This window comes from Podarcis gaigeae, assembly GCF_964106915.1.
Source record: "Podarcis gaigeae genome assembly, chromosome: 2".
NCBI lineage: Eukaryota > Metazoa > Chordata > Lepidosauria > Squamata > Lacertidae > Podarcis > Podarcis gaigeae.
In genome coordinates, this window is record NC_139679.1 from 58,426,568 (window position 1) to 58,439,728 (window position 13,161).

The window sequence follows — 13,161 nt, forward strand, 5'->3', positions numbered from 1 at the left end:
CACAGAGGACTAGAAGAAAGAGGAGATTCTTGCTTATGAAAGCTTCTGCTAGATCAAGACTCCCATTAGTGGAGGGACTCAGAGGGACAAAACCCTATAAATATTTGTTTTCCTGAAGCTGAAATAACATTGAAGCAAATAAATAAAGAATATGCAAAGTTCTTATTCATTCCGATTAAAAAGAATACAGCCTTGCTACCGCTTATCTGCAGTACTAGATGAAATGTACATTATTTAAATGTTTAAACTGAAATAAGTTAAATCACGGCATTGTAAAACAAATGCATACTTGCACCTGAGCATTTCTGGATTTAATGCATGTTTTAAAAAAGGGGGTTTTAAAGCTATCTACTACAACAACCTGAGGCACAATTCTGTCTTATTCATCTGCTGATAACCCTCAAGATACATGTCATTTGTTAAAGTTAGACAGATGAGCGGAGAGGGAAAACTTGGTTCGATCATTTCTTGGCTGGCTGACTTAAAAAACCCCATCATTTGACACCAATTTCTTGAATGGATGGCTGCAAGCAAAATATAAACAAATGAATAATTATGGCTGGAGTCTCCAAGCCAGATTGAATAGCTTCATCAACAAACAGGGGATAGGAGGGAGAAAGCTATTGCAATTTGCCCCGGCCGAGAATCCAGGTCTCTTAAGCTTAGTACAATTACTCACTCAGGCATGAGTATGGTTCTTTAAAAAAATATTATTAAGAAGAGTCTCATCCTTCATGGATATCAGAAGCAAAGAAGGGCAATTCGGGCCCTTCTGCAGATTTTCTAGAACCTTACAAGAATGGCCCTTAACAGTGTGGAACAAGTCATAAATGGTATAATAATCAATTAACCAGTTGAATGGCACATGACAGGACAAAGTTGCCTGAGTTTCATATGTGAATTGTGCCTTAAGAATCAGCTCTAAACCATATGCTTTATGCAGCACTATGTACAGGAAAACGGAAACGTTCACATTTAGTGGGAGTTCTAGAGGTGTTTAGCTCTCCTAAAATACCATATTCTTCAACAGTTCCCAAAGGAAAACAGAAACACTTGTGCATGAAAAGGTGGGGCTGCAGCAGAGCTGTGGGGGAGACCTCAGGCCTGGGGGAGTCTCCTTCCTTAAAGGTTTTTAAGCAGAGGTTGGATGGCCATCTGTCATGGCTGCTTTAGTTGAGATGCCTGCATTTCAGGGGGCTGGACTTGATGACCCCAGAGTCTCTTCCAGTTCAACAGTTCTATGATTCTATGGATGGAGACAGGTGGGTGTAGACTCCTTTCACTTTTGTGTAGCTGCAGTGCAGCCTACTGTACAAGGTTAAGGGTCATATCCACAGCATTGTCCATTCTGGTCATCCCAGCATTTGCCTCTAGCCCAGGGGTAGGCAACCTACGGCACAGGGGCCAGATACGGCCCAATCGCCTTCTCAATCTGGCCCACGGACGGTCCGGGAATCAGTGTGTTTGAGTAGAATGTGTGCTTTTATTTAAAATGCATCTCTGGATTATTTGTGGGGCATAGGAATTCGTTCATTTTTTTCTTTTTCAAAATATAGTCCGGCCCACTACATGGTCTGAAGGACGGTGGACCAGCCCACGGCTGAAAAAGGTTGCTGACCCCTGCTCTGGCCCCATCTATGGCCCTTGGAAGGATACCAGTGAGGTAATGCAGCCCTAGAGATGAAATACTATGGAGTCTGGGAACCCAGCAACATATGGTGGGAGCACAAACCCAGTCTCAGACACAGATGTTCTCACAGAAAGTGAAAATTAGATGCATGCGCAAGCAGCTGCCTCACTGCTTTTGTTATCTGCTACATAAGCACACACACTATATTGTGTGTAGATAATAATAATAATAATAATAATAATAATTATAATTATAATTATAATTATAATTTATTATTTGTACCCCGCCCATCTGGCTGGGTTTCCCCAGCCACTCTGGGCGGCTTCCAACAGAGATGAAAAATACACTAAAATGTCACATATTAAAAACTTCCCTGAACAGGGCTGCCTTCAGATGTCTTCTGAATGACAGGTAGTTGTTTATCGCTTTGACATCTGATGGGAGGGCATTCTACAGGGCGGGCGCCACTACCGAGAAGGCCCTCTGCCTGGTTCCCTGTAACTTGGCCTCTCGCAGTGAGGGAACTGCCAGAAGGCCCTCGGAACTGGACCTCAGTGTCCGGGCAGAACGATGGGGGAGGAGACGCTCCTTCAGATATACTGGACCGAGGCCATTTAGGGCTTTAAAGGTCAGCACCAACACTTTGAATTGTGCTCGGAAACGTACTGGGAGCCAATGTAGGTCTTTCAAGACCGGTGTTATATGGTCTCGGCGGCCGCTCCCAGTCACCAGTCTACCTGCCGCATTCTGGATTAGTTGTAGATTCCGGGTCACCTTCAAAGGTAGCCCCACGTAGAGCGCATTGCAGTAGTCCAAGCGGGAGATAACCAGAGCATGTACCACTCTGGCGAGACAGTCTGCAGGCAGATAGGGTCTCAGCCTACGTACCAGATGGAGCTGGTAAACAGCTGCCCTGGATACAGATTTGACCTGTGCCTCCATGGACAGCTGTGAGTCCAAAATGACTCCCAGGCTGCGCACCTGGCCCTTCAGGGGCACAGTTACCCCATTCAGGACCAGGGAATCCTCCACACCTGCCCGCCTCCTGTCCCCCAAAAACAGTACTTCTGTCTTGTCAGGATTCAACCTCAATCTGTTAGCCGCCATCCATCCTCCAACCGCCTCCAGACACTCACACAGGACCTTCACCGCCTTCACTGGTTCTGATTTAAAAGAGAGGTAGAGCTGGGTATCATCTGCATACTGATGAACACCCAGCCCAAACCTCCTGATGATCTCTCCCAGTGGCTGCATGTAAATGTTGAAAAGCATGGGGGAGAGGACAGAACCCTGGGGCACCCCACAAGTGAGAGCCCAGGGGTCTGAACACTCATCCCCCACCACCACTTTCTGAACACGGCCCAGGAGGAAGGAGCGGAACCACTGTATGACAGTGCCCCCAGCTCCCAGCCCCTCAAGACGGTCCAGAAGGATGTCATGGTTGATGGTATCAAATGCCGCTGAGAGATCCAGCAGAACTAGGAAACAGCTCTCACCTTTGTCCCTAGCCCGCCGGAGATCATCAACCAGTGCGACCAAGGCAGTTTCAGTCCCATGATGAGGCCTGAATCCTGACTGGAAGGGATCCAAATGGTCCGCTTCTTCCAGGCGTGCCTGGAGTTGTTCAGCAACCACTCGCTCAATCACCTTGCCCAAGAATGGAAGGTTTGAGACTGGGCGATAATTGGCCATCGTGGCCGCATCTAAAGATGGTTTTTTAAGAAGCGGTTTAATAACCGCCTCTTTCAGCGGGTCTGGGAAGGCTCCCTCACGGAGGGAAGCATTCACCACCCCACGAAGCCCATCGCCCAGTCCTTCCCGGCTAGCTTTTATAAGCCAGGATGGGCAAGGATCCAGGAGACAGGTGGTTGGCTTCACTCGTCCAAGCAGCCTGTCCACATCCTTGGAGGTAACAGATTGGAATTGATCCCACACAACTTGACCAGACAGGACTCTAGCAATCTCCCGCCCCGGCCCTGCTCCCACGGTGGAGTCTACTTCTTCCCGAATCTGAGCGATTTTATCTGCAAAAAAGATGCCCCTTGGGGTCCCTTCCAGCATTACAATTGTATGATTTCACAAATATTTCATGTAGAACATATTAATCCACTTTTGCAGACCTGGAACAGTAATACGTTACTAGCACAAGATTGATGTTTCATTTTAAGATAGCATCATAGAGCTTTTTTTCTATATAGGAATTAGGATAAAATGATAGAAAGTTAGGAATTGCAGCCTCCTCCCCCAAAGGAGCAGAAACGTACAGTAATGAGCATCTTAAGCAAGCTCTTCATATGGCAATTAATGGAATACATATTCATCAGTAATCTTTGTGCTGTGTGTGAACAGGAAGAAATAAAGGGCAGGAATTCCGTAAAGCAAACCTTGGAATAATTTTTTAAAAAACATTTTATTGATTTTGTTAAGAAGTGCAAATATAGCAAAAAGTAACAAAATTAAGACTCAAAAGATGTAAACCGTAAAACATCACAGCCTAGAAGGACAAAAGTACAAAAATACAGTAGAATAATAAGGTATACAAAGTTTCCCTTTACAAGTAACAAAGATATATTGAAATAAAAGTATTCTTCACCCATGAGTTCCCTCATTATTTAGAACAAAGGTTCTTTGAAATTTCTTAGATGAGCCAGATGAGCATATACTGGTGACACTGAGCAATTGTGTGCCTTAATAATACACAATAAAATCATGCCATATAGCAAAATAAATAAAAAAGGAAAAGAAAATGATCATTCATGTTCTGCCCTTTAGTTAGTTTTAGTTTATGTAATATCTTTCAAGGAGGGAAGATAGAAGGAATTTTTGAAGAATGAAACTCACTTTTCAGTAAACATTGTGGGGTAGAATCCAATCGATACTCGTGCACTTGCTCCAGCCAGACATCTACCAATGGCAGAGAAAGTGTCTCTCTTCTCAATTTCCTTTCCCTGCCTTCTGAAAATCTGTTCTGAAAGGTGGGGAGGCACACTTCAGAAGAGACTTTTTGGAAACACTGGGAGCTGCAGCAGGAATTGGGGGGGGGGAATACCCTCCTCTCCTCCTTCATGGGCATCTCCCACTAGACCAAAAGTCTTTGCTCTTTGGTATAAAGGGGCACCCATTTTGTACAACTGTATAGAAGGTTGTTGACCATGGGGAAGAGCATTGCTGAAAGATCGCAGTGCACCATGTGACGTGCTATGTGGAAATATAGCTTTAATTCAGCGTCCAGCTTATTGTGGAGGGGCACTGCTTTCAGAAGCTCTGTGTTGAAGTAACCATTGTGAATTGAGGACCAGTGGAGGCTGCTCAGTTTGAATGAATGGGGCATTGCCCCTCCTAGTTCAGGCTGTCCTCAGCTACCCACCACCTACCTGCTTTCTTACTTACAACCAACCCAGGGGCTGGGGCTGCCTATCTGCTTCCTGTTCCTTAGCCTTAGTGTAGAACTCAGCAGCGGGGAGGAGAACGGGGATAGCAATAGATTTAATTGGCTTGACTTGTCATTGGCTCTGGCTCCACTTATCCCTTGGCTCCTTGCCTTCCTCCCTACTAGTCCTAATGGACGCCATCTGCCACTGCTGAGGACCACTTCTTTGCCTCTTACAACAACTTTGAGACCCAAGTCCAGAGCTTCAATCAAAACTTTGCTACGTGCATTAGACATATCCAGATGAACACACTCTGTTCCAAAAGATCACCAACCTGGCTATCCTGTTTTCTTACACATTTTGTCATCTTGCTGTTACACAACATTTAATAATCACTTGATTTATATATGTATCTTATTTCTAAGTGCAGTGCATTATATTTAGGACTTTTTTGTTATGGGAAAAGATCAGGGCAGACAGGCAAGTGCTTCAGTATACGCTGATATGAAGAGAAGAATAAAAAATCCCACACCGGTTTAGCTAATCCCCTCCGATATTTTCTATGACCAGCCATATATTTATCAGGCTGAGTAACATTCTGCTGTTGACTTCCTTGCCACTGCTTGTAAATCTCCAAACACACTTTGATTACAGATAGGCAGAGTTCAGGCTGGCACTGAAGAATCTCTTCACATCCGACTGTTTGTGCTGCTGTCTACAATTCAAGGGAGCTTGCTTTGACAGATGGTATTGGAAAAAGTGTTTGATGAAAGCAAACACAATGTCACAAAATATGACTACAACTGCAAAGGCTGAGGTGGGGAGGGAGAGAAGGAGCAATCCTTCTCTGTTCCTTCCACAGCTATTTATTCCATTCAAATTCAATGTAAAAATGACAGTATTATAACCTCTCACACAAACCCCACTATCCCTTCATCTCTCTGGAAGGTGTAGATAACTAGGGGAAAAAATAATAATTGGCATAGGAGCATAGGAAACTGCCTTATTCTGAGTCAGACAACTGGTTCATCTAGCTCAGGAGATGCTGGGGATTGAATCAAAGGACTGAACCTCCTTCACATGCAAAGGAGATGATCTACCACTGAGCTAAAGCCCTTCCCAAAATATGTTTGGAGGGAGGAGTTAGAACAAAAAAATACTCAATAGTTATCACCTTGAGCAACCTCTGTATCCAGTTCCCAATGAGTCACAGTTCTTGTTTCTTCAAAAATTTATATATACCACCTTTGCCAAAAAGGTCTCAGGGCAGTTTATAACAATGAATAAGAGAAGGGATGCAGGGCCACTCCATCTGTACAGCTGACAAGCAACTGTTGGTGCCTCCTGTTCTTGATTTTTTTCTATCCTAGTTGGTCTTTAGAACCACTTAAACCAGAGTTTGTCTATTTCCTCTTCTCTCCCAGTCCATTCCCCTGTTGAGTCTTGTCTTTGTAGATTGTAAACCTGGGGTCAGGGACTGCCTTTTCTGTGATATGAAAGCCACTCTGGGAGCCCTTTTTTTGGCACAAAGATCCAAAGGGAAATTGAGGCAAGTAATGCTAACAGCCTGTTTGATAGCTTGCTTATTCATGCCATCTTAGTGAGGATATGGTCCTCACTAAATCAGCTTGGGACTATTGGTTTATTCAGAATTGGCCATGCACTGGTATGCAGTCAATGATAGTGGGCAATAGCAGCAAGGGATGGCACTACACCAAAGAGCTGCAAGATGGCAGACATTAACACATCCCACATATTAGCTGAGAGATTGCCTTCTAAAGGGGGAAAGTAAGGCTTAGACTTAGACTTGCTGGCATCTCACAATATTGCCATGCCCCAGTCACAGCTGCAGAGTGGCTATACTTCCAAGTTTATTGGCTGTGATACTCATTCATGTCCTGCATTGCCTGTTGAGGAGATTCAAAATGAGAGCAAGATTCAGAAAAATGGGTGTCATTTCAGTCTTTCAAGGAAAGACATCTCATAGTTCTTAGGTACCCATTTATTGGATCATTTGTAGCAAAGCATCATAAGACTCAGAGTTCTTGGAGTTCAATAAAGGCCTATTCAATTATAGTCACAGCTGCTTGCCTCCCCCCCCTTGTTTGTTTGAAACTCTTGCAAGTATGGACAAGAGCAGGTGCCCATGTGGTACCCTTCGGTCACAAGAAAATTTGTACGCTGATGTTTTATAGTCTGATCTAAAACACAGTGCAGACAAAACAGGGAATTATAGCCATCTATTTATTGGAGAACTGTTTCCCACTTCACATTTCTACAGAGATATATTAGGCATTCCAGAAACATCTGTTAAACAAAACTGAAAAGTTAACAGTAAATAGAGTGGAGCTCTTTGATAGCCATTTTTCAGCCAGCTGTCCATTGTCTGTGTTAATAAAGAACAGCTTGAGACAGCTTCCAATTAATAAGAAAACATGGAAATCTGAAGGTATTTGTTCACCCCTTATATATTGCTGTCCCAGTTTTGCACATTATGTTATCTGTGCCAACTAGGGAAAGGGGGTGGGGATTCATTTCAGATTGCATTGTAATGCGAAGCCATCTAATTCACACTCCCCAAAGCATGATGTGAACTGAAACACATCTATGATTTGGAATTTGAGTATCTCCAAATTTTGTAAACCGTACACTACCTCACTTCTCCAAAACACATATATTAGAGGAACGGGTGCATGGAAATCTGTACATCAGTTAAAGCGGTGTGCAAAAATGCATTGTATTGAAATAAATGGCTTACAAAAATGTGTAAATTAGAGAAAATATATACAAAAATGTGTATTTGGGGAGAAATGTGCACAAAAGTTCATACTGATTTTTATGTACATTTTATTTAAAATGCAAACTGATGCAGAAATAGGCAAACTGAATTTAAGATTTGAAAAATGAAAAAAATATATCAGAAATTCAATAATTTAATAATTTAAATAATTTAATAGTAAACCAATAATTGAGCAATTCATACACTCCTAATGTCAACACACCCTGGAATCCATTATTGTTTCCAGTTTCCCCTCTCTCAACATTTCCCCCCTCCCATGACCACAGAATCTCAGCCCACTGGCTGCAACCTTGTGCTCGCAGGGCAGGAATGCATTTGGCTGCTGCTGTTAGTCAGCGCTTCGTGACTCTTTCCATGTCCTTAGACAGCCATCAATCACAATGCAATCACACAACTGTCTGAGACGTTTTGCCGATAACCTTTTGGTTTTAACTTGAGAGGCAGTTGACAAGAGCTGAATTAAAACAGCTGCTTACTACACTTGTTGTGCTTGCTCCCCCTTTCTCCACTGAAAGGTGAAGTGAAGCGAAGTGAATGGTTGTTCAAGGCAACTGGGTACAGATGGACACGGGCGATGATTACAACACACAGCGGACTCAAACATTTTAGCCTCTGCATTTTATCAAGTTATACGCACTGACCAGAGATGGATTGCTGTAGAGCAACAATGAAGGCCATCAATCCATACAACTGCAACACGCTTTGCTTCCAGTACTAATCCATCTAGAAAACTAGCCTCATCTATAACCAAGTAACCTCCAAATGAACATTTACAAACAGCCCTTCCCAAACATAAAGCAAACAGTTTTTCCGCAACACCAGCCTAGTGCAATTCTGTGAAACCCCCATCAATTAAAACTATGAAACCATGGGGTGGTTGGGTGTTTCCCTGTACTTTTATTCCTTTGTACATAACCACATTGTACAACAAGCATATTGCCACAATTCTTCAAGTTAAAACAGAGTAGCATTTTTTCTTAGCTGTTTGTGCTCATTGTTATTTGCTACACATGCTATAGTTTGATAAAGTGAATTAATATACCAGTGTATCAGAACAGGAAGCTATGTAGAAATATTCACCAAACGGACACTATTTATGTCTACGGGTTTTGAACTATCAATCTCCTTTATAGGCAGCTTCTTTTTGTTCCCTTTTGTGAAATGAATTTTCACAGAACATCAAATAGAGTTTATCATATAAAGTTCCAAGACATTTATGGCTGTGAAGTTGAATCTAAACAGTTGTTTGTTACAATTAAGAGACAGTGAAAATTTTCATACACTGAAATCAGTTCTCAATATTGAGCATATTATGTTGATAAGATTTTGCTCCAGAGCAACATTTGGGGATGATATTTTTTTTAAAAAAAATGCTATGTAACCAGTAAGCATGTAAAATGTTTAAAAAGATGCCTATTTTAAATCTGAATGATTACATTTTCCAGAAAAAATATTAAAAATAAAAATCTAACTACTTACCCTTTCTTCTTGTGCCTTCAAAGCTTCTGGATTCCTGCAAAGAAAAATATATTTATTTTTCACTCTGCTTACATTTACTTTTCAGAAGATCACATTTACATTAAATCAAATGGTTAATGCTAATTTAATGATTCCATTAAAAATAAAAATGTTTTCATTCACAAAAGTGACGTATACAAAGATACTGAGAGCCAGAGAAAGCAACAGCCTGATTATAATCATGTTTATCTTAAGATATGCTCCATTTTTTAAAAAGAACTTGCTTCCAATTAAACATTTTTCAGACAGTCGCCTACAGGGGAAATATAGGCCCACCTCTTATGTCACAGAACGCCACAGTGAATGGTTTGTGTCTGATCTGGGCTGCTTTGTTCTTCGCCTCTGATCATGGTTTATTTTGCTCCAAACCACAATAGGTAGTCCAGAATTTTCATTGGTTTACAGACTGTGGTTTGTTTCAGTGAGTGAAACAAACGACTGAGCCTGGTTTGAGGCACAATTCTAAACCGGGGATTATGTTATGTTTCTTCTCTATACTAGTGGGGAGGAACAACATAGCCCACATCAGCCTGGGACAGCTCAGTTGGTAACGTAAGTGCCAACTCCCTGGGGCCCTGGGTGCCTGAGCACCCACAAAATTCTCCATGAAGAGACTTGGCACCCACATATTTCAATACCAGGGCTATGCACGCTGCATGGCACCATGGCCCCAGAAACCCAAGGTTGGTAAAGCATGAGACTCATGGGTTTGAGTTCTACATTGAGCAAAGTATCCTGCACTGAAGGGGGTTAGACTAGATGGCCCACATGGTCCCTTCCAACTCTGCAATTCTATGATTCTATGTTCACAGTAAACCATAAACTATTATTTACCGCGGCACGCAAACAAGATCATGAAGATATGCAGGTGGAAATAAAATTCTACTGAAATCAGTGGGTCTCATTTCTGGTAAACATGATTATATCATAGTACAGTAGCAGAGTGAAGCTAAGGAAACGCCATCAAGAGGTGACAGTGCTTGCCCATTTTCCTGCAGTTAATTCTTCTCAATGTCCTTGCATATGTTGAAGTATATACTTAAGTATCAGGCTACAATGGATGTTACAGTAGCCTCACAGACCTCATCTCCCATTCAGTTTCCATTTCAATTGTTGAAGAAATTGAAAATGGGAATGAGCACAATGATCATATACTTACATACTTACACTCTAACTCAAGTTGTCTTATTATTGACACCAACACTGACAAATTTTGTGTACAAGTACAGGCAGGAACATGCTCTCAAAGAGGAATTTACAGTCAATAGAGACATTTCTAGATAGAAACACCAACACCTTATTAGCAAGATCAGTGTCAAGCTTCAAAGTGATTTATGAACCCTTAGCAAAATGTGAATTCCTGGATTTGAAAGGCAGTTGGTGAACCACTCCAAAATATATATTTACCAACACAACAGAACTCATCTGAATATATTTTAAACAATAAATTATTGCTATACGTCTAACTTCTACAATATTTGTATTTACTATTAATCCAACATATAGCTTTATCCAGCGCAGAGCTGCCGTAACAGGAAGGCACACCTGTTGAATTCCTGCCCATCACATAGCTGTTCAAAGCTCAAAGCCTTTGTCAAGGAAACACAGTGGATAGCAGTGTGCTAGGAGAGGCCACAATCTCAATGTGGGCCTGTGTAAGCTCACTGTAGCCATTGACTCTGAGCCAAGTTCCTAGATTTTTGCCTGATACAAGAAGCTTGCTTTACTCTCCCATATAGTCACCATGTATTGCTCAGAATGGCACAGACTAAGGGGGAATTAAACATAAAGTCCAGCTGAGGTCCAGTGCAGAGGGCCTTCTGGTGGTTCCCATGCTGAGAGAAGCCAAGTTACAGGGAACCAGGCAGAGGGCCTTCTCGGTAGCAGCCCCTGCCCTGTGGAACACCCTCCCACCAGATGTCAAAGAGAAAAATAACTACCAAACTTTTAGAAAACATCTGAAGGCAGCCCTGTTTTGGGAAGCTTTTAATGTTTAATAGGGTATTGTATTTTAGTGTTTTGTTGGAAGCCACCCAGAGTGACTGGGGAAACCCAGCCAGATGGGCGGGGTATAAATAATAAATAATAATAATAATAATAATAATAATAATAATAATTATTATTATTATTATTAATTATGTACCCAAAATTTATGTAAACCGTCAAGTGGACAGGGCAACATATGCAAAATTTATGTTTGTACAGTAGGCTGCTTTCTACACAAATAAGCACATATCCCTCTAAATTCTCCATTCACAAGCAAGGGACATTATCCAAGCTTGAAGATACATTCCAGCCAAGCAAAAACATGTGGTGCAAAGCAATGAGGGGTGTGGCCTAGGAAGAGTTCAAAGGACCAGAGATATATTTAGTAAACATAAATTACGGTAAGTCATAATAATGATAGAGAGAACTAGAGGACCCTGTTTGGTCCCCAGGTCCGAGATTCTCTACCACAACTTTAAGAGCTGTAGTGTCTGCACATTGTGTTTCTCACTCTCACAATCATTTCAAGACATACACAGATATAAAAATAAGGCAGTGCTTTTCCCCCCTAAAAAAATGTTTAGGGGTACTCTCATTTTGACTCAAGAAAATCACCATTTTATAGTTCAAATTGGGGAAAATAAATACAGTAAATGGACTAAAGTACAAAGATTCACCATATGTTTAGGGGTGTGCGTACCCCTGCGTACCCCCAGAATAAAAGCACTGCAAAAAGGTAATTTAATATTCAAGTGTTTCTTAATGTGGGGAGGGGAGTGTTCCCACTTATCTTAAATCCTTCACATTTCACATTTCTCCTAAATATATTTGATTACATCCAAATCCAGGGCCAAATGGTTTGAAATAAATGATAGTGAAATATCTTGCCTCAGGAAGAGTAATATTGCACCAAAGTTTTGAAATGGAGGCTTATAAATGGGGTTTATTTCCTAGGCATCATTTTAAGACAGCACATAATGAGAGCTAAAAATCTAATTTTGCAATGGCACATGTTTTGATGTGTCGTCTTGGTTTCAGGACGTTAATTCGCTTTGCCAAACCACTTCATGAACAAGATTCTGCAAATCCTTTTGAATGCCGTTTAGCACGCACCACATTTTCTCTTCAGACCTCACTTTCAGAATCTATTATTCCCCACCCCCATGAATGCAATATAAATGAATTTAAAATACATAATTATTGTTTATGCCAAAGTCACTGTCTCCTGCTCTTTTGAGGAGCATTGTTTGCAAGATATTCACTGCTGTGCAAACTGCACTTCCAAAAGGAGGTTGCAGTAGCATTATCAGGTATGAATTGCCATCATCTTAAAAATGCTTTTTTATATGACAATGCTATCTTATGAAGCTAGTGCATAGCCTTATTGCACCTGAACTGAAGCACCTGGGTGAACCTTGATACAATTTGACAACATCTCAGCACAAATAGTTTTTCTACTGTTATGAAAGACTGCCTCCAGTTGTCAACCTGAAATAAACAATGACCACTTTGTGTTACCAGCTCTTGATTAATGCTGAAGTATGGTTCCTGCTGATAAGGAAAGTATTATTAAAACACAGTGTCAGATTTGGGGGGGACGGGGAGAAGAGGGTTCCCACCCATCCATTCCCCCCAACCCCTTGACAGTATTATACTGTCACATATTATTTAGCAGATTATTATACTGTCACATATTATTTAGCAGGAATATTTATAACACAAACACTCATTCACCTAATGGATTAAAACAACAAAAACACTCCCACCATGTTTCAAAGCATTTCCTGCATGTTCTTTCTGGAATCCTTACAACAGCTCTGTAAAGTAGGCCAGGACTAAGAGAAGGGTATAAGTAA

The 13,161-nt window shown here is 41.5% G+C and overlaps 1 protein-coding gene across 3 annotated transcripts in view; it reads right to left on the bottom strand.

The window, feature by feature from the left end:
• FSTL4 (follistatin like 4) overlaps positions 1–13,161 on the bottom strand; it is a 369,203-nt gene that overhangs the window by 337,072 nt on the left and 18,970 nt on the right. For all 3 annotated transcript variants that reach the window (XM_083728410.1, XM_083728409.1, XM_083728408.1), the window contains exon 3: positions 9,281–9,314. In XM_083728410.1, coding sequence (XP_083584536.1) covers positions 9,281–9,314 — 34 coding nt within the window. The remainder of the gene's footprint in view (positions 1–9,280; positions 9,315–13,161) is intronic.